At 35.4% G+C, this 20,277-nt stretch overlaps 1 protein-coding gene across 1 annotated transcript; it reads left to right on the top strand.

Annotated features, from left to right (window-relative positions):
* The first annotated feature begins 10,396 nt into the window (after positions 1-10,396).
* LOC131595787 (protein LIKE EARLY STARVATION, chloroplastic-like) lies at positions 10,397-13,640 on the top strand. Its single transcript, XM_058868257.1, has 4 exons — positions 10,397-10,939; positions 11,523-12,319; positions 12,506-12,696; positions 12,840-13,640. Exons 1-4 carry the CDS (start codon positions 10,399-10,401, stop codon positions 13,249-13,251), a joined length of 1,941 nt encoding a protein of 646 aa, XP_058724240.1. The 5' UTR covers positions 10,397-10,398; the 3' UTR covers positions 13,252-13,640.
* The last annotated feature ends 6,637 nt before the right edge of the window (positions 13,641-20,277 follow it).

The raw sequence follows: 20,277 nt of genomic DNA on the forward strand, positions 1-20,277 counted from the left end.
CTTCTTCTGATGAATCTTCTCGTCTTGCAAGGATTCTGGAAGAAATTCAGAAGAGACAGGATGAGCAAAGCTCACTCAATGATAAGTATAACGCTTTCATGGTGAGGCAAGAAGGACACAACAATGAGGTTAAAGAGATGCTGGCCAAGATCTTGTCAAGGCTAGGGCCATCTTAGATTGAGTCTGTGTTGTTTCTTTCTTTTCGTTGCATCTGTCTTTGTGCATCTGATCTTTCTTATCTTCATGTACTTCTGTACCTGCTGTTTGAACTTCAATGAAATCATCTTCTTCCTCCGTGTGTTTCGTTCTGTTTGTCTCTGAATCTTTTTTGCTTTTTGATGATATGACAAAAAGGGGGAGAAATATGTGATAAATGATTTGATTTAATCAGTTGCTTTTACTAACAAGAACTGCAAGTTCTATATGGTTTAAGTGTTTTGCAGGTATAAAGAAGTGAAGAGAATCTTCAAAGCAAACACAAGAAGCAAAACCATAACAAGTGTTATTCTGTAAAAAGAATAAACTCATGGAAACTGAAGCAAGCTGAGTGCTATCAAGCTTCAGGAATCAGAAGCACTGATAATAGAATTTGATCCATATTTGTCTATTTGCTCTGACAAAATTCTATTTGCTCTGATACATTATTTTAGCCTATATGGCTCTGATACATATCATGTGTTCTAATATACATTTTATGTTCTAACTCGTTCATGCTGACTTTTGTCGTTTAGTTTTTTGTTCTGTAACATTTCAGGATGTAGAGATGCTCTGATGATGCTCTGGTACATTCAACAATGTTCTGATACAAATCTAGCATGAAGTGATGTTGGTAGAAATTCAAGCTCTGAAGCTATCCGAGGGAAGCAGAAATCAGAAATTGTGAATGTTCTAAAGATACCAGAAAACTCAAGTTCTGAAGCTGTCCTAAATGGAAGCAGAAATCAGAAGCTGTGAATGTTCAGAAGATCAAAGAAATTCAAGTTCTGAAGCTGTCCTAGATGGAAGCAGAAGTCAGAAGCTGTGAATGTTCAGAAGATCAAAGAAATTCAAGTTCTGAAGCTGTCCTAGATGGAAGCAGGAATCAGAAGCTGTGAGTGTTCTAGGGATCTAAAGAAATTCTAGTTCTGAAGCTGTCCAATGGAAGCAGAAGTCAGAAGCTATGAATTCTCTGAAGACAGAAGCTTATATGATCGTCTCTACCGAAATAATCAGGGAAGTCTTTTATTAAAGTTCTTCGAGTATTTATTTCAGGGGGAGATTATTTATCTCAGGGGGAGATTGTTAATCTCAGGGGGAGACATATTCATATGCTTATGCTATAGCTGTGTAATTTGTTTTTTTGCCGTCTGTTCTTTCTGATCGCAAATTCATATCATTTATATATGTTTTTGTCATCATCAAAAAGGGGGAGATTGTTAGAACAAGATTTGTTCTGATCAATTATCTTAGTTTTGATGATAACAATAATATGAATTTTGCTTAAGATAATATGGTACTCTAATCCAATGCAATTTCCTTTTCAGGAAATATATAAAGAGTATGCATAATTCAGCGCTCAGAAGCTTTGTCTCAAAGGGTTCAGCATGCAACATCAGAACATGGTCTGGCAAGACATCAGAAGATGGTCGAAGCAGAATCAGAACATGGGTCTATGGAAGCATCAGAAGAACAAGAGAACAGAAGCACTGAAGTTCTGATGGTATCACGCTCAGAAGCACTTCAAGGTCAGAAGATCAGAAGATGCTTTGCACCAAGCTGTTTGACTCTGATGATATTCAAACGTTGCATTCACAAACATCAGATCAGAAGGAAGTACAAGTGGCAAGCTACGCTGACTGACAAAAGGAACGTTAAAAGCTATTATAGGCTACGTCAGTAGACACAGCGTGAACAAGGCTCGAGGTAGTTGACAAAAGCGTATAACATTAAATGCGATGCTGTACGGAACACGCAAAGCATTAAATGCACTCAACGGTCATCTTCTCCAATGCCTATAAATATGAAGTTCTGATGAGAAGCAAGGTTAACGATTCTGCACAAAACAACTCATATTAACTTGCTGAAACTCTGTTCTACTCAAAGCTCAGAATCTTCATCTTCATCAAAGCTCACTACATTGCTGTTGTAATATATTAGTGAGATTAAGCTTAAACGTTAAGAGAAATATCACAGTTTGTGATTATAGCTTTTAAGAAGCAATTGTAATACTCTTAGAATTGATTACATTAAGTTGTAAGGAACTAGAGTGATCGTGTGGATCAGAATACTCTAGGAAGTCTTAGAGGTTATCTAAGCAGGTTGTAACTAGAGTGATCGTGTGGATCAGTATACTCTAGAAAAGTCTTAGAGGGTATCTAAGCAGTTGTTCCTGGAGTGATCAGTGTGTGGTCAGAAGACTCTGGAAGACTTAGTTGCTGACTAAGTGGAGAACCATTGTAATCCGTGCGATTAGTGGATTAAATCCTCAGTTGAGGTAAATCATCTCTGCGGGGGTGGACTGGAGTAGTTTAGTTAACAACGAACCAGGATAAAAATAACTGTGCAATTTATTTTTATCTGTCAAGTTTTTAAAGCTACACTTATTCAAACCCCCCCTTTCTAAGTGTTTTTCTATCCTTCAGGACTCCCACTAAACCAAAGAATTATCAAATTGTATAACACTCATATGAGTAGTGTGCTCATGAGAGATCTTGGGTGGAAACCCCTTTGTCATATGGTCTTTTATCATTGAGTTTGTCCTTAAATGTTCAATGAAAATTTGTCCACTTTGCACTCTCTCCTTTTGCCTTTTTTTAGAGGTGCTTGCCAAGTGAGCACTCTCTATCCTATCTTATTTCATCCTTTCTTATTCTTGCACACAATATGAAATAGTGTTCTTAAGAGACCATTTATCCTTTTTAAAATTATAGCTTATCTTAAATTGATCAAATTATGTGGGAAGAGATATTAACACTAAATGCACGAGTAAGTCATCCGACAACTCAAACTTTTATACCTTAAGTTTGTTGGAAGCAATATTAGACATTTCTATAATATACTCTCTTATTTTTCTTTTGCCTTTATACTTTATAAAAACAAAGCTTTGAAGAAGTGTTTGTTTACGCCTTATCACTTTTAGCAAAGCACTTTTCAATATCAGCAAGAAAATATTTGTCACTAGTTATTTCTTCTGATATAGTACCCCTAAAGGCCTCTGAAATGTCGCGCTTTTTGAACATAAGATTCATGCGATTGAAGCGATACCACTTCTAATGGAACTATGTCCCTATGACTACCATATGGTCTCCATTTTATGTCGTCGTGCTAAGTGTAGTCAATTTACACACGGTACGACGAGATATGATCATTCCCTCTCATAGGGACAAACTTGCAAGCATATGACCAATCAAAAGTGAGGCTAGTGAACGTTTAAATCTGTGGATGATGTGATAGTGGCCAAGGATCCATCCCTAAAAAACAATAAGAAAAAAGTAGCAATAACAAATGTAAACAATAAAAGCTAGTTTGTAACATAATAGTTGAATTTGGAAGTTACCGTAAGCAGGGTGCACGAGCCTGTCATCTGCTTTGTCGTCCACTTGCAAGCTTCGTCCAGGTTGTGATACAGGTAAACCAAGTACGATGCCCCCTAATTCCACTCGTGAATGGACTCCAAGTTAATGAAATATTTGAGGTAGGTCATATCCACATAGGTTGCACTTTTGTCCACAAACATGGGCGTGTCAACCAAGAACATGAAGTAGCACCTTAGGGCATACTCCCTGTGGTACCCAACCATAAATCATCGGTGTTCGGGTTTTAAGCTAACTCTAGGTTAATGTGATACAATGTTTCCAACCAAGAGAACTTGCCATGTGCACCTCTGATTGTTCTATACTGATCAAATACTTCTTCGAGGGCAGCTCCCAACAAAGTCACCATCATATCAATCGCATCAGCTCTGTTGATCTTAGAAAGATCAAGCAACCTTCATCTGATGGGAAGGTGTGAGAGGAAAGCTACACCATCCAACATGATATTCAGAGATGCATCACCAAACATACCCTTTAAATTACTTCGATTGTGCATCTCTAAATTTTATTTTCAAAAAATAGAGTTTTGTGCATTCGGAGATGCATCTCCGAAAACAGGGGCAATTTTGAAATTTCGTGAAGAGGCTGAGAGAATGTATATATATATTAGAATGGTGTTGTTCTACCGACCACGTCATTGGACCTGTATTTTAACATGAAGTGGTAAAAAAGGAGTTTCTCATTATATCAACAACTTTTCCAAAACTTTGAATGTCTTTTTTTAGAAGTTATCTTGTATCATGATGTTCATATGATTTTGCCAAATTTGGCCTCTTTTTCTAAAGCACTTCCTTTTTTTTCCAATCTAATGTTTGAGAGATGGTATATATTTTGGTCTCATTTTCTAAAGCACTTTGTCCCTTTGGACCTCGTGATTAAGGAACTCTCGATATTCTCTTTTGATTCTCCATAGTCAAACAGGCTTCCTCACACTTTGTATAAAACATTCCATATGTTAATGTAGGTTTTTTATAGACATGTCTTTATCTTTTGACATGAATTTCCTAATGAAGGCCATGAAAAAGTTTTATGTAACTCCTTCACTATCATCATCACAATCATACCAAGCGATTGAGAATTCCTTTTTCTATTTATTTAGGAAGGTAGGACATTATGATTTGATGTGACCAAATCCTTCACATTCATAAAATTTAGGTCTTTTGCTTTTGATATGACTGTCTTTGTAACACCCAAGGCCAAGGAGGGCGGAGAGTGGTTTTCGGTGTATGAGGCATGACAATGATACACTCCCGAGGCCAAAAAGGGCGAGGTGTGGTCGCCGAGTTCACATCGGAATGAGAGGGATTCTGAGGTTGTGCAGGTGTGTGACTGCATAGTTAAAGGAAGGCTTATAAGGATTGATTGGTACTACATATACTAACAAGATGCATCTTCTTTTCGATAGCATAAAAAATAAGAACTCCATTGTTATGCTTGCTTGACTTGGAGTAGTATTTGGATGAGAGACCTTCTAGTAAGTTTCCTAGAAATCGTATGAATGAGGACAAAACATGCTGAAATGACTCGTGTTAGTTTGTGGAGTCAGTCAGTAATCCTAAACCAGTATGGGGTGTTACAAATGGTATCAGAGCAGATCTCTCCCAGTACTATGTGGTTTGGGGATGAACCAAGCAGAAGCTGGTGGGTATGTAAAATCTGAGGTCAACGAGGTCGGGGAGTGGTTATCGGTGCATAAGGGATGACAATAAGACACTCCCAACGCAAAATAGGGCGGAGAGTGGTCGTCGAATTCACATCAGAACGAGAGGGATCCTGAGGCTGTGTAGGTGTGGAACTGCATGGTTGAAAGAAGGCTTATAAGGATTGATTGGTACTACATATACCAACAATATGCATATTCTTTTCGATAACCTAACAAATAAGAACTCCATATTTAAGCGTGCTTGACTTGCAGTAGTATTTGGATGGGTGACCTTCTGAGAAGTTTCACGAAAAGTGTGAGGAGTTAAAGCCTTGACATCCTAACCTTGGACGTGTCCTACTGAGCAATATTAAGTTTCTCTTAAGATTTTTTAGCTTCAGTACAAGTGTTGATAAGTCTGAACATGTTCTTGTCAACACCATTGGATATGGCATTCAGGGCTTTGTCATATTCTAGAGCTTCGTCATCTTCATCTTTGGACCAATCAGCTTCAAGCTTGTAGAACCATCTTGAGAAGTGATAATAAGATGTTTCCAACCTTTAACCACAACCTATGGATTTTAAGAAAGAAACCATCATAGATTTCTAATAATTATAATTGGTGTCATCCAAAACGGGTGGCTTGTTAACTTCCATCTTTAGTCTTGTCCATTTGAATAGAAAATATCCTCCTTAGAGCTCACCCAAATAGAACAGGGTGTTTTCTCTGATGCCAATGGAAATTTTATTTTTAAGGGGATAAATGTTTGGACACAATGTTGGAACAACTGGTCAAACAAGCTAAACAAGACTTATCACATAGATGGATACCAATACATAGGGGTGTTCAAAACCAAACCGGCCCAATAGAAAACCGCAAAACCGAACCAAACCAAAACTGTAAAAAAACGTAAAACCAAACCAAACCAAAACCGCAAAAAACCGCATTTGGTTGGGATGTGTTTGAGTCATTTTTTAACAGAACCGCGCGGTTCGGTTCGGTTTGAGGTTTGTATTTTGAAACCAAAACCAAACCAAACCAAACCGCATTACGTTACAAAATCTTACCAACCAATATATTTTTCTTTAATTCATCAGAGAAATCAACAAGTATTGTGTATGTATTTTATCATATTCTTTGTATGATATTTATTTTAATTTACATATCAACAAAAAATAAAAATTATTCATTTATAAATACTATTTTAACAATATATATTTTATTGTATTCTTTGTATGATATTTCTTTAAGAATGCAATTTCATGTATATAATTCTTTAAAATCAAGATAAATTTGTAAGACGCAATTTTACGTATCAAACTTTAAACTTATTTCGACAATTATAATTTTTTTTTTTTATGGAAATGTATAAATGATAAAACACAAAATTATATTTTCTTCTAAATGTGTATATATGGCTCGATAATTATTATTTTTTAAAACCGAACCAATCCAAACCGCATTAGTTAGGTTTGGTTTTATTTTTAAAAGCCAACCGAACCGCCCAATTTTTCTCTTGCGGTTCAGATGTTTTTTAGGGTCAAAACCACCCAAACCACATCGCGAACACCCCTACCAATACATAGTCAATGTAAAAGCAAATCCGAACCAAACCTGAATCCAAACCAAACCATAGTGTTTAAGTCAGATTTTTTTTAGTTCGGATAAAAACCAAACCAAACCAATGAAATCTGACGTTAATTGGTTCGAGCAACAGATTTATACATTTCTACATGCGAGTCCATCAACCTGGACTGACCATAATTTATTCTTATAATTTATATCATCATTATAATGAAAAATAGTATAAGATATTCAATTTCTTGAAGAAGAAAATTAAACGTAATTTGTGACCTTCAAAACCTATTTGGAGAAACGAAAAAAATTAAGGATTTATATTATTATGGAAAAGTAGATTACATAAATTAGATATTTCTTGAAAATATTTTTGCACATTTATTTCTAATGTATCCAATCCATCTAACTCAAACCAATCCGTTGTTTCTCGGTTTGGTTTAGTTTGGTTTGATTTGGTTTGGTTTGGTTTGAGCTTTACCGCAAGAATGTGCAAATCCAATCCAAATCAATCCATATATTTTTTATCGGTTTGGGCATTGTTTTCTCTCAAAACCGAACAAAACTGGTCAGTGAACACTCCTATTGGTTTATATTCTTATTTATGATGTTTGTTAATGCGCATTATAATTAATTTATTGTTAAGTCACATGAGTCAAGTGAAAGAATGTAAGAACTTTTTATAATTAAATATATAACATGTCTCATTTGAAGAGGTATTATAAAATAGTGTTATTTAAATAATATGAAGAGGTGTTATTTAAATAGTATGAAGAGGTATTATTTATATAACATGAATTTGAGGAAAAATTAACTCATAATAATAGATCAATACACAACTGATATAAAATTTTCCGCACTTACAAAAACATTAAGCATCACTTAACTAAAATATAAATCATGTTTATAAAAATCAAATAGACGAACAAATTATCAATAGACTAACAAAGTGGTAGACTTTTCTAAGCAAGAAGGACGAGGTTGTTTGTTATTTAAGGTTGATTTTGAAAAGGCATATGATAGAGTTACTTGGGGTTTTCTTTGATATATGTTGGTAAGAATGGGGTTTGGAGTTGTTTGGCGGAGATGGATGGAGATGTTAATTTTTCGTAGTTCCATGTCCATTTTGGTTAAAGGTAGCCCGACGAAGGAATTTGTGGTGGAAAAAGGTTTGAGGCAAGGTGACCCTTTATCTCTGTTCCTTTTTGTGTTGGTGGCGGAGGGTCTAGCGGGTCTTGTAAAAAAATCGTTTGAGATTGGAGAATTCAAAGGTCTTGACATTAATGGGAGTTGTATGGTTGAAATCTTACAATTCGCGGATGATATTCTTTTAGTGGGGGAAAGTTCTTGGAGACAAGTTTGGGCAATCAAAGCGGTGTTAAAGTCGTTCGAGTTAGTGTCGGGTCTTGGTATTAATTATCACAAAAGTAAGTTGATTGGTATGAATGTTAGTGCTAATTTCTTGGAGGCCGTTTCTTATGTTTTGTCTTGTAAAGTGGAAGGGAGCATTTTTACTTTTCTTGGCATTAAGGTGGGTTGTAATCCGCGGAAAAAAGAGTCTTATATTCCTCTTGTTTCTAATATTAGGAAGCATTTATCGGGTTGGAAAAATCGGTTCTTAAGCTTGGGAGGAAGGATCACTCTTTTGAAATCAATTCTTAGTTCTCTCTCTATTTTCACCATGTCTTTCTACAAGATGCCGACTTCGGTGGCTAAGGAGGTGGGGAGGATTCAAAATAATTTCTTATGGGGAGGGGGCTTGGGAGAGAGAAGGAAGATTCATTAGGTTAGTTGGAAGACAGTTTGTCTACCGTTCATTAAAGGAGGCCTTGGAATTAAAGATGTTGGTGATTTCAATCTTAATCTTCTTAATAAATGGCGCTTGAGGATTTTAAAAGGGGAAGAAGCGCTTTGGTACAAATTGTTAAAAGCTTGGTATGGTGATTTAATTATGAAGTCTTTTTGTGGAGGTACGTCTTCTTCTATCTTTTATTCTCTTAATTCTTCTTTCTCTTCATCTTCGGTGTGGTGGAAAGATTTGATTTCTCTTGGAAATATTTCGCTGGAAGACCCTATAGAGATGAAATGTCGGTTTGAGATTGGAAATGGTTTTATCACTCCGTTTTGGGAGGCTCGATGGGTGGATAACTTATGTTTGAAGGAGTTTTTTCCTAATTTATTTTAGGTATCTTATTTGAAACGGGTGGCGGTGGCTAGTATGGGTGGGTGGGTAAATGGTGAGTGGAAGTGGGGGAATTTTGGAGTAGCTTTGAGTGAAGACTCCGATCCGATTGTGTTGGCGGAGTATGTTTCGCTTCATCTTTTGTTGGTTGGCCGAAATGCTAACATGGAGGGTAGGGATAAGGTCTCGTGGTGTAGTTCGTCGGAAGGTTTGTTTTCCGTGGCCTCTTGCTATGATTTTTTGGCCGGTCATCGTTATTCTTTTGGTCATTCTAATAGAAGTGATGTTGCTTTAGATTTAATTCGGAAGGTTCATGTGCCGTTCAAAATAAAGGCATTTGGTTGGAGGCTTTTTGTAAATAGGCTTCCAACAAAGAATTTATTAACGGTTAGGGGCGTTCCTTTGTCGATAGAGAATTTAAAGTGTGTTTTTGTGGTATTTTTCTGGAAAGTTGTGACCATTCTTTTTTCAAGTGCGATATGGTGAAGGTTGTTTGGAGAGAGATGGCTATTTGGGTTGAGAAACCAGTGGGTGGTTTGGAAGAAGTTTGTTTACCGAGTTTCATGGATTGGTACCTTTTTTGTAAAAAAAGAAAGTTAAAGAGGGGAAATGCGGTGTGATTTGGTTAGCTGTTTTGTGGATATTATGATTAACTAGGAATGGTATTTGCTTCCACAATGAAGGTTGGGTTGTTGATAATACGGTTTGAAATATCAAGTCTTTGTTATGGAAGTGGTCATTCTTTGGAGAAATTACGCACCAAATATATAGTTTCTATGAGTTTACCAAAGATCCTTTGTTTTTCCTCTCATAATTATATTTGGTTTGTAATTTCTTTTTGGCAGACTTTTTTTGTTTGTTTCCGCCTTATCGTGTAAACAGGTTTTGAGAATCCTTAGTTCTTTTTTAATTTCATCTTGCTTAAAAAAATGACTAACAATTATTATTAATGGAAAATAAGCCGATATAAGAAAAAAAGTGAAGTAAACATCATATATTATTGATAACAATTTATTATCTCAAAAAAACAAAATGATCACTAATTTTGTGACAAAAATCGCCATAGCTATCTTAGCTTTATCACGTGACTCCCGTTGATGCAATTCGCGGTAAAACAAAGAGTTGAAGGAAAACCGTTAAAAGCGGAAAAATGTTTCTTAAAATTTCCATTCTTACCTTCAACCCAAAGTAAATGTCCGTTCTTTTTCTTCTTTCAAAAAGTAATTATCAAACAAACCTTCAAATTCATCCTTTTTCACAACCATGCCATTAACCATTTCCACATCATCATGTCGACGAACATTATTTAGAGTAGTAATTGAGTCTACCATAAAAATTTTAGATTCACATTCACCCAAAAATATTAAATAATTCACCAAAAAAATCTTAGTCCGTCAAAATTTATAATAGAAAAACAATAATTATAATGAGAAAAAAGGACATATATAAACAAATAGCTAAAAAACAGAAAACGGTTCATGTCACCGTTCTCTTTCTCAGTACTCCCTTGTCATTCCCTTTCAGTCACAGACATCAAACTCTCCATGCAATGGCGACCCACCTGAGACCATTCACCATCGGTACACCTTATACATCACCGCCGCACCTTCTCCTCCGTCAACAACAACACCAACAACTAGGAAGAAAGAGAACAGTATGGACGAGGTTAAACGTTCGAGCGAGCTCCTCGTACCTCGACATGTGGAAGAACGCTATAGAAAGAGAAAGAAATACCGTACAGTTCAACAAAATCGCCGCTGCGAGTGATAGCGGCGTGGAAGAGGATGTGGAGAAGAAAACTCAAGAGTTCCAGAAGCTTCTAGAGGTTTCCAGTGAGGAGCGTGACAGGATTCAGAGATTGCAGGTGATTGATCGTGCTTCTGCTGCGATTGCTGCTGCTCGAGCGCTTCTTAAGGATGCTAATAGTAATAGCGTTCGTTCTGATTCCGGCACATTAAAGGAAAATGGTAACTTTTGTCTGAATTTCTATTTTTGTTTCGTTTAATTTGAACTTGTGTTCTGATTTTCTTTCTAGGGTTTTCAGAAAATGCCCACGACAAAACGGTATTTGGAAGGTGCCGATATCTTATTTACCGTTTTCATGATAAAGAACAAATTGTGATTAATTTACACTGCGACAACCGCAATTAGTGTCACAAGACCTGAACTGATCCTGCATTTCACTTTTTCTCATATACTCATTCAAATCGTTAGATGATTATAAATATTTGGATTTAATCATGTTCATATTTATCTTAAGCCATACAATAGATGTTTTGTAATTGATTGATATTGTAAAAAGTTTATCTCATATTATGTTTTTATTATTTTATATATTTAGATATTTGAAAACATGAATTGAGATCAAGAAAAGAAGATTTTTGTTTTAATAGTAAAAAATGTGAGGAAAATAAAAGATATGTTGAAGGAAAAAAATTTCCATAAACTATAAGGCTCTTAGTTTTTTCATCTAAATGAATGTTGTACTTGTACATGGAAGATGTTAGTGGTTGATGATGTGCTTTTTGTTCATTTTCAATAATTTGACAGAATCAGATTCGGGAAAGCCGGATGAGAGTGTTTTTATGCCAGAGTCTGGAACACAAAATGGGACTCTTTCGGTGCGAGAGTCGGGAACACAAAATGGGACTCTTTCTGTGCCAGAGTCGGGAACACAAGATGGGACTCTTTTTGTGCCAGAGTCAGGAGCACAAAATGGGACTCCTTTTGTGCCAAAATCAGGAACACAGAAAGATGGTATCCCAGGTCCTGATTTTTGGTCTTGGACACCTCCGTCAGATGATAATCTTCCTTCAAACGATGCCAATGGGTTGCAGTTAGATACCAAGTCTTCAGCCAATCCAACCTTATCCAATCCTGTTCTGGAGAAGGAAAGGTCATCGCAATCTCTCTCGATTCCATTTGAAAGTGTACTTACTCAAAGCAAACATTTTCCTAAACTTCCACCACTTCAGTCGTCATTGGAGGTTGAAACCGCTGCTTCCATAGAGTCTCCTTCCTTGGAAGAGGAACAGAAACGCGATGCGCTATCTTCCGACTATGCTGCAGAAATAGTCCGCGCCCTTGATACAAACATTTCGCCTATTGGAGTGAATCCGGATGGAACGAGATGGTGGAGAGAGACCGGAATTGAGCAAAGACCTGATGGTGTCATTTGTAGATGGACTTTGATTAGAGGTGTTAGTGCTGACAAAGCTTTAGAATGGCAAGACAAGTTCTGGGAGGCTTCTGATGAACTTGGATATAAGGAACTTGGTTCTGAGAAATCTGGACGTGATGCAGAAGGAAATGTTTGGCGTGAATTTTGGAGAGAATCCATGCGCCAGGTTAGCAATATTTGATACATTTTAATTTGTTATTATATTGTGTCATATGGTTATTTGAAAATCAAGTAGTTGAACTATTGTAGTTAATGAGTTTTAGTTCGGTCAAGTTGATCAAGCGCGCCCGAGTTTGATACATTTTAATCCGTCAGTATATCGTGTCATACTGAATACAATTTTGACTGGCAGGAAAATGGGCTAATGCATTTTGAGAAAACTGCAGACAAGTGGGGAACTAATGGTAGAGGTGATGAATGGCACGAAAAATGGTTTGAACACTACGATGCCTCTGGTCAAGCAGAGAAATGGGCTCACAAGTGGTGCAGTATTGACCCAAACACACCACTTGACGCAGGTCACGCTCATATCTGGCATGAAAGGTAACAACAGATTTGAACTAGATTAGAATTTGAGGTGTAATCCTCTTTTCACAGTATTTTTAGTCCTTAAAAGTTTAGTGATCTTTCGCTTCTTACAGTTTGTTCTTTATTTTTAATCTTTTTATATGATGGGCCTGTGCTAGGTGGGGTGAAACATATGACGGGTATGGTGCTAGCATAAAATACACTGACAAATGGGCCGAGCGTTCGGGAGACGGTGGATGGGAGAAATGGGGCGACAAATGGGATGAAAATTTCGATCAAAACGGCCATGGTGTAAAGCAAGGAGAAACCTGGTGGGAAGGTAAGTATGGAGAGCGCTGGAACCGGACATGGGGTGAGCAACACAATGGTTCTGGATGGATTCACAAATACGGAAAAAGCAGTAGCGGGGAACACTGGGATACACACCAAATGCAAGATACTTGGTATGAGAGATTCCCTCATTTTGGTTTCTTTCACTGCTTTGAAAACTCAGTCCAGCTCAGGGAAGTTCAAAAACCATCTGAAAGGCAGGAACAAGTTCAAAAACCATCTGAAAGGCAGGAACCTTAATTTGCCGAGACCATGTGAAAATATAGGAACTTTAATAATCGAAGTCGGTTAATGAATGAATGAATGAATGAATGGTGTGTAATAATGATATAATAATGATAAATAATGGTGTGTATTGCTAGCAATTTATGCAGAGAGTGGCTTTCGCAATGTGTATTAGGATAGTGATCAAGAAGAGACAAACAATGTGAAATAATGATATAATATGCAGTCAAACTTAAGACAAACAGAATGGTAGCAGGAGTAACACGAGTCTTTAAGATTGATAGACACAATCAAATCAAAGATGAATGTTTACAAACTGCAGAGAATTGTAATTTTTCTTGACTGTAAAGAGAAGGAATAAGAGAAATCATATGATAGAGTTTATTCTGGTTTGATCTTTACCACTATGATCTGCATTCTTTTTTTAGTAACCACTTAAGGAATCAAGTAATATATTATTAAAGCTGAAAATAGAAAAAATACAAAATATTTTTTCTCTAAGCAAGCACTTATTACAACACAATCCCTAGTCTTCATTTGGGTTGGATAGAGGATTGTTTAACCTGCAAATGGAAAAGCTAATGTCAAATCTTGTGTGACAGGTCTTTGATGCAAAATTTTGCATCCAAAACAGTTTTCAAATTGGATATGTCATCCATGTCGTTACATGCAATAATCAAATCATTAACATATACTAACACAGTAGTAAAATGATGGTTGTTAGTTTTGGAAAACAATTTCAACAAAGAGTAGAAGTGAGTTTATGGTTCCACTGTCTAATATATTGCTTGAGACCATAGATAGATCTATTTAATTTGTAAACTATGGATTAACTTGAAACTTTCAAACCGGGGGGATTTTCATAACATCTTCATTGAAATTAGCATGTAAAAAAGTTGTGTTAACATCTAGTTGGTGAAGAAACTAGTTATTAGAAGTTGTTAGGGATAGAAGAATGCAAATAATAAATGCCTTCAGTTGCTACTAAACGAGCCTTATATTTTTCAATAGTCCCATTGGCAAAAAAATTAATTTTGAAAATCCAATTGCGGCCAATGGGTTTCTTGTAGAAGAAATGGAGACTACACTACTACAAAATATACTTTTCGAAACAAACTATTACATCATCCAAAGTATCCACCATGGTAAAATCTATTACATCACCCAAAGTATCCACCGTGGTAAAATCTACTATATTAGGCGTGTTTCTTTTATTTTCATTTTAAGCCATTTTTTTTACCATTGTTGGAATTTCAACAGTGGTGAAAAGTGGCGTCTGGTCATGGGTTTGAATCTCAGCACCAAAATTTTTGATTTTTTTTATTTATTTTAAACAACTTTTATCACAATTGAAATTTCAACCGTGGTAAAAAATGACACATAGTCATGGGTTCGAATTCCAACACCACCAGTTTGTTTTTTATTTATTTTTAAGTCATTTTTCACCACAGTTGGAATTCCAACCATGGTGAAAAGTGGCGTTTTCCTATTATTTTTCAATGGACTGACTGACTTTACACCATGGTTGGAACTCTCAACCGTGATGAAAAGTGACATTTTTCTATTTTCTATTTTTAATTGGGCTGACTGACTTTTCACCATGGCCGGAACTTCCAACCGTGGTGAAAAGGGATTTTTCCTTTTTTTAAATTTTAAATTAGAAATAAATTATATTTCCAAGATATCTAATGCTCAATGTTCATTCACTTTTGCCCTAGATGTTCTTGAAGTGATTAAGAACAGTGTGAATCCTCTTGTCGAAGGTGCAATGGATGCACAACGAGCAACACATAAGAAAGAGAAGAAGAAATATTTCAATGTGTTGTTTTTAATCCATCAGTGCGTTGATACGAATACTTTCGAGAAATTCAGTGATTGTGAATCATCGAAGTAAGCGTGAGAGATCCCTTAGAAGGCATACACCCTTGGGGTGACAAGGCGAAGGTTGTGAGGTTACAAACTCACAAATGTTAACTTGAATTGATTCAAATGGAGAAGAATGAGGTAATCAACGATTTCACGACGAGAATTTCTTGGTTGGTGAACCAAGTAAAAGCATGTGGAGAAACTATTACAGAGCAGTATGTTGTCACAAAAATTTTGTGTTCTTTAACGTCAAGATTTTATAACATAGTCGTAAAGATTGAGAAATCGAAGGATCTTACAATAATGAGCAAGAAGGAGCTCCAAAGCTCTCTTTAGGCACATGAACAAAGGATGTAGGAGATAAATAGTGATAAGGCAAATGCGGAGATCGCTTTACAAGCTCGTTTCAATGAGAAAGACAAGAAGTCGAAAGGAAAATGGTCCATGAAGAGTAAAGGAAATTTTTTTAGAATTTTGGTGGAAGAGAATCTCAAAATTTCAAGAATTCAGCTTGCCAAAAAGGTGAGAGCAGTTGCAATAAGAATGGTGGTCAATGCAACTTTAGAGGTGAAAGGATAGTGGTTGACAAGAGAAAGATGTAATGCTTTATTTGTCAAAAGTACGATCATTTTGCAAGAGAGTGCAATGCGAATAATATGGAACCTCGAGTGGATGAAGCCAGGGTTGTAAGACAAGACTTTGACGTGAGAACCCATTTTTGGTCATGATTAGAGAAGGGGAATGCAACAGTAGGCTGCGAGACAACAAAAACAACAGTTTTGGAAACGCTGCAGAAACATGTTGTAACCGTTTACGTAAAAGCTGTAACCAGTTACAGGAAGAAGAGAGCATAATGGTGAATTCGAAAGTAGTAGTGTAATGCAGCGATCAATGGTATTTGGACTTTGGTTTTTCAACGCATATGACGGGGAGGAAATATTGATTTTTCAAAATCAATTGTGCCATGAAGAACAAGGTGAAGTTCGCGGATGACACCACTCTAGCGGCGCAAGGGATCAGTGATGCATCGATTTAGATAATGAATAGTAGACATTCTTTGATAAAGGAAGTGTTGTATATTCCTGGAATAAAGTGTAATCTTCTAAGTATTGGCCAATTATTTGATAAGGGTTACAAGATTCATATGGAGAACAAGGCTTTACGCGTTATGGGTGCTAACTGGATTTTAATCCTAAAAGCTCATATGGATGCCAATAGAACTTTCAAGGTTGAGTTGAAGGTTATGGAGCATAGGTTCCTTTCTATAGAGGCTAGTCGAGAAGAGTGGATTTGACACTATCGTCTTGGGCATTTCAATTTTCGAGATCTCAACACATTGCAAAAGAATGAAAGGGTAACGGGGCTGCCATTGATCAACATACCAGCTGAAATTTGTGAATAATGTGTGCAAGAGAATCAACATAAGGTTAAATTCAACAAGGATGTAGGTTGTAGAACCAAACATCACCTTGAGGTGGAGTATTCTGATGTGTACGAACCGATGCAAGTTGATTCGATTGGTGGTAATAGATATCTTGCCACATTCATTGATGATCGTAGTAGAAAAATATGGACATACCTAATTAAGATAAGGGATGACGTATTCAAAGTGTTTAAGAAGTCCAAGTCTATGGTTAAGAGGAAAAGTGGTCACAAGCTCAAAATTCTCAAAACAAGTGGTGGAGGCAAATATGTCTCAAATGACTTTGGGAGGTATTGTGATCAAGATGAGATAGTACATGAGGTAGTGTCACCATATACACTGTAGAAAAACGATGTTGCCAAAAGGAAGAATTGATTGATTGTGAACATGGTGAGAAACATGTTAAAAGGGAAGAACTTGTCGAAAGAGTTATGGGGAGAAGCGGTATCCACAAATCCAAGAAGGTTTTGCTCGTGCACCAAAGAAGGTATGCGCTTGAGATTTCGAAAAAGTTTGAAATGAAGTGTTGTAATGTTTCCATTACACCAGCTAAACCAAGGTTACGGTTATTGAAGAATGGGGATGAGCAAGATGTTAATTCAACTCAGTAGAGGAGGTTGGTTGAATCCTTGCATTACTTGTGCAATACGCGGCCACATTAGCGTTTAGTGTCGGTATTGTGAGTTTATTCATGGAAATACCAAAGGTGTCTCATTTGGCAGCAGTCAAGAGGATTCTAATATACGTCAAATAATATATTAGCTGTGGAATTATCTTTCCCACAACAGGCTCAGGAAAAAAAATGCAATTTTCTCAGTTTACCCATTCCAATTGGTACAGAGATAAAGATGGTCGAAAGTATACATCTTGATACATCTTTATGTTTGGTGAAACACCAATATCATGATGTTCAAAGAAGGAACTGGTAGTAGCACTTTCTTCTTGTGAGATCGAGTACATTGTGGCTTCGTTGTGTGTGGGCCAAGTTATGTGGTTGATGAATCTATTGATGGAGTTGGGCAACTAGAGGGTGACGTTGTAACGTTCATGGTTGATAATGTTTCCTTTATAAACCTTGCTAAGAACCCAGTTAGAAATGGGAGGAGCAAGTATATTGAGATGAGGTTTCTACTTGAGAGAACTTGTTAGTGAAGGAAGGTTGAGATTGAGATATTATAGAAGTGAAGATCAAGTGGATGATTTGTTGACCAAGTGAGTCACAATTGAAGTGTTCAAGATATTGAAAATGAACATAGACATGGGAGACTTGAAGTACTTGACTTAAGGTGGTGTGTTAAGTAAAATAATAATAATTCAAGTCTTGTAACCAGTTACTACAGGGCTATAACCGATTACAGCTGTGAAGAAAAGTAAGAAAAAAAAAGTAAAAAATAACTGACTCTGTCAAGGGTGTAACCGGTTTCACATTCGTAATAACCGATTTCAATTGTTATGTTTTTAAGTTTGCCAACAACTGTAACCAGTTACAGGTTTTACGTAACCGGTTATAGGCAGTTAATTTTAATTTTTAGGTTTTGTTACATGTATCGTAATCCAATGTATTTTGTATAAATACCCAAAAAGTATATCAATCAATGCTATTGCAAATTTCTCACACTTAATTATACTCTTTCTAATTCTCACTCTCACTCTCTCCCTCTCCATACTCAATTTCTTCATTTTCACCAACCTTGTGATTCCAAGTTCTAACATCTATTATATTATATCTCAAATAATTAATAAAATTAAAAAAGTATTTAAACAATAGTAAAAAAATTTAAAAGAGTGTCTATTATATATATTAAAACGGAACCCAACATCTTATGTCACATAGTTCTAATTTTGCCAGATCAAATATAATCCTATGTGGCACATCTAAAAACTCATCATCATTTTTCAAAAAAAAAGGTTATTTCTCTATTAGAAGTTAAGAGTTCAACACCCGATAACTACAAAATCTATTAATTTAACAACTAATTACTTTCTTTTATAAACAAAATTATATCAAATCGAGTACTAAGGGTACTCAACCCAATATAAAAGGAACCATGTTAATAATAGCCTTAAAATTTTTTCAAGAAATCTAAAGGAGAATGCATCCAATTGTATAAATTTGTGACATGCTTTCCCCTATTGCTAAAGGCCTTCCAATTCCAAGACACAACCTTAACGTTCATCACTAAATCTTCAAGTATGCAGCTGTCATTGTCAAAAATAATGTTGTTTCTTGTAATCCAAATGGACCAAAGCACAGCTAACCATATCATGACCATGTTCCTTCTCTTAATTTTCCCAGACAAAACAGTAAAGTGGCTTCCCCCAACATACTCCTCACCCACATACATTTCCAGCCACGTAAAAATACGACCCCACACTCTTAACATAACGACACACTTAAAGAATAAATGTTCCAAGTCTTAATAACTTCAATGTAAACTAATTTATAAACTTTAAAATATAGTAGTTTATATACTTTTCTTACAATCTTTTCATCTATTTCATCATTAATAATTTATTCTTGAAAGATAGAATTAATTTTATCCGTTTACGCAATATAGATAAATTATTTAAATCAATATAATACAAGCTTTATTTAGAAAAACAATACAATTAACTACTTTCAAAATTTAGTTGATAGATGAACATATAAAGTAAGACTAAAAATAAAGTATCAACCTTAAAGGATTTATACTAAAATTTTACCTTCGAACGACTCAGACTCTATCTATGTAACCAATCATCACCATTAAAATCAAGACCTAAGATAAAGCTCTCTATTTTTTGAAGAATACACTTTTAATTTTGTATTTTATTCCTGAAATTATTAAATTATATGATAAAATTTGATTAAGACGGCGTGAATAATCTTATTGTAATATACGATCTTTTATTTTTTTAATCTTTGGTGAATTCGTCTCTCATTCATAAAATGATGAAGATTTAACATTTTTGAAAATATTGGAGAAAAAATATTTTAAAAAATTATTGAAAATTTTGACTATGGTGATTTGTTCCAGAGTCTGAGTCGTTCGAATTTAGAATTTTTCCTATTCATAAAATGATGAAGATTTAACATGGGTTTTAAAAATATTGGAAAAGAAAATAAAGAAAATAAGAAACAAAATTATTGAAATTTTTGACTGTGATGATTGGTTACATAGTGACCGAGGTCGTTTGAATGTAGAACTTCTCTCATCCATACAATGATAAAATATAAAACAAAATTATTGAAACTTTTTTTTTATTTATTTGTCATTTTAAAATTTAAATAGAAGTATCTTATTTATCATTTCTATAATTCAAACATATTTTTTTCGTTTAAAATTGTTCTCTCTTTTTTATTCTCTTTATCTTATGATCTCAATTACAATTTCTATTATATTAAATAAAATTAAAATAAACATATAATTTAATAGTACTTAAAAAAATTCATCAATACCCCGCACATCGCGCGGATGTCGGTCTAGTTTAAACACTTAGCTTATAACAGGATGATAATTCCAAATCCAAAATCAAGAATCCTGAAATAGTAGTTAAATATCATAGATAGTATTTAAACAATTTGTTTATTATAAGATGATAATGCCAAATCTAAAAACAAGCATAGGTTAAGCTAAGGCACTATTTCTAATATCTTGACTCCTTCCACACGTAGTACATGGTATAGTATATATTTTTTTCCTTTGGAAAATACTAACTCAAGGCGTGTTCTGCTTTTATTTTTCCATAGAACCGCGTTGACAGTGATCTTT

The sequence above is a fragment of the Vicia villosa genome, linkage group LG4 (assembly GCF_029867415.1).
Source record: "Vicia villosa cultivar HV-30 ecotype Madison, WI linkage group LG4, Vvil1.0, whole genome shotgun sequence".
NCBI classification, from domain to species: domain Eukaryota; kingdom Viridiplantae; phylum Streptophyta; class Magnoliopsida; order Fabales; family Fabaceae; genus Vicia; species Vicia villosa.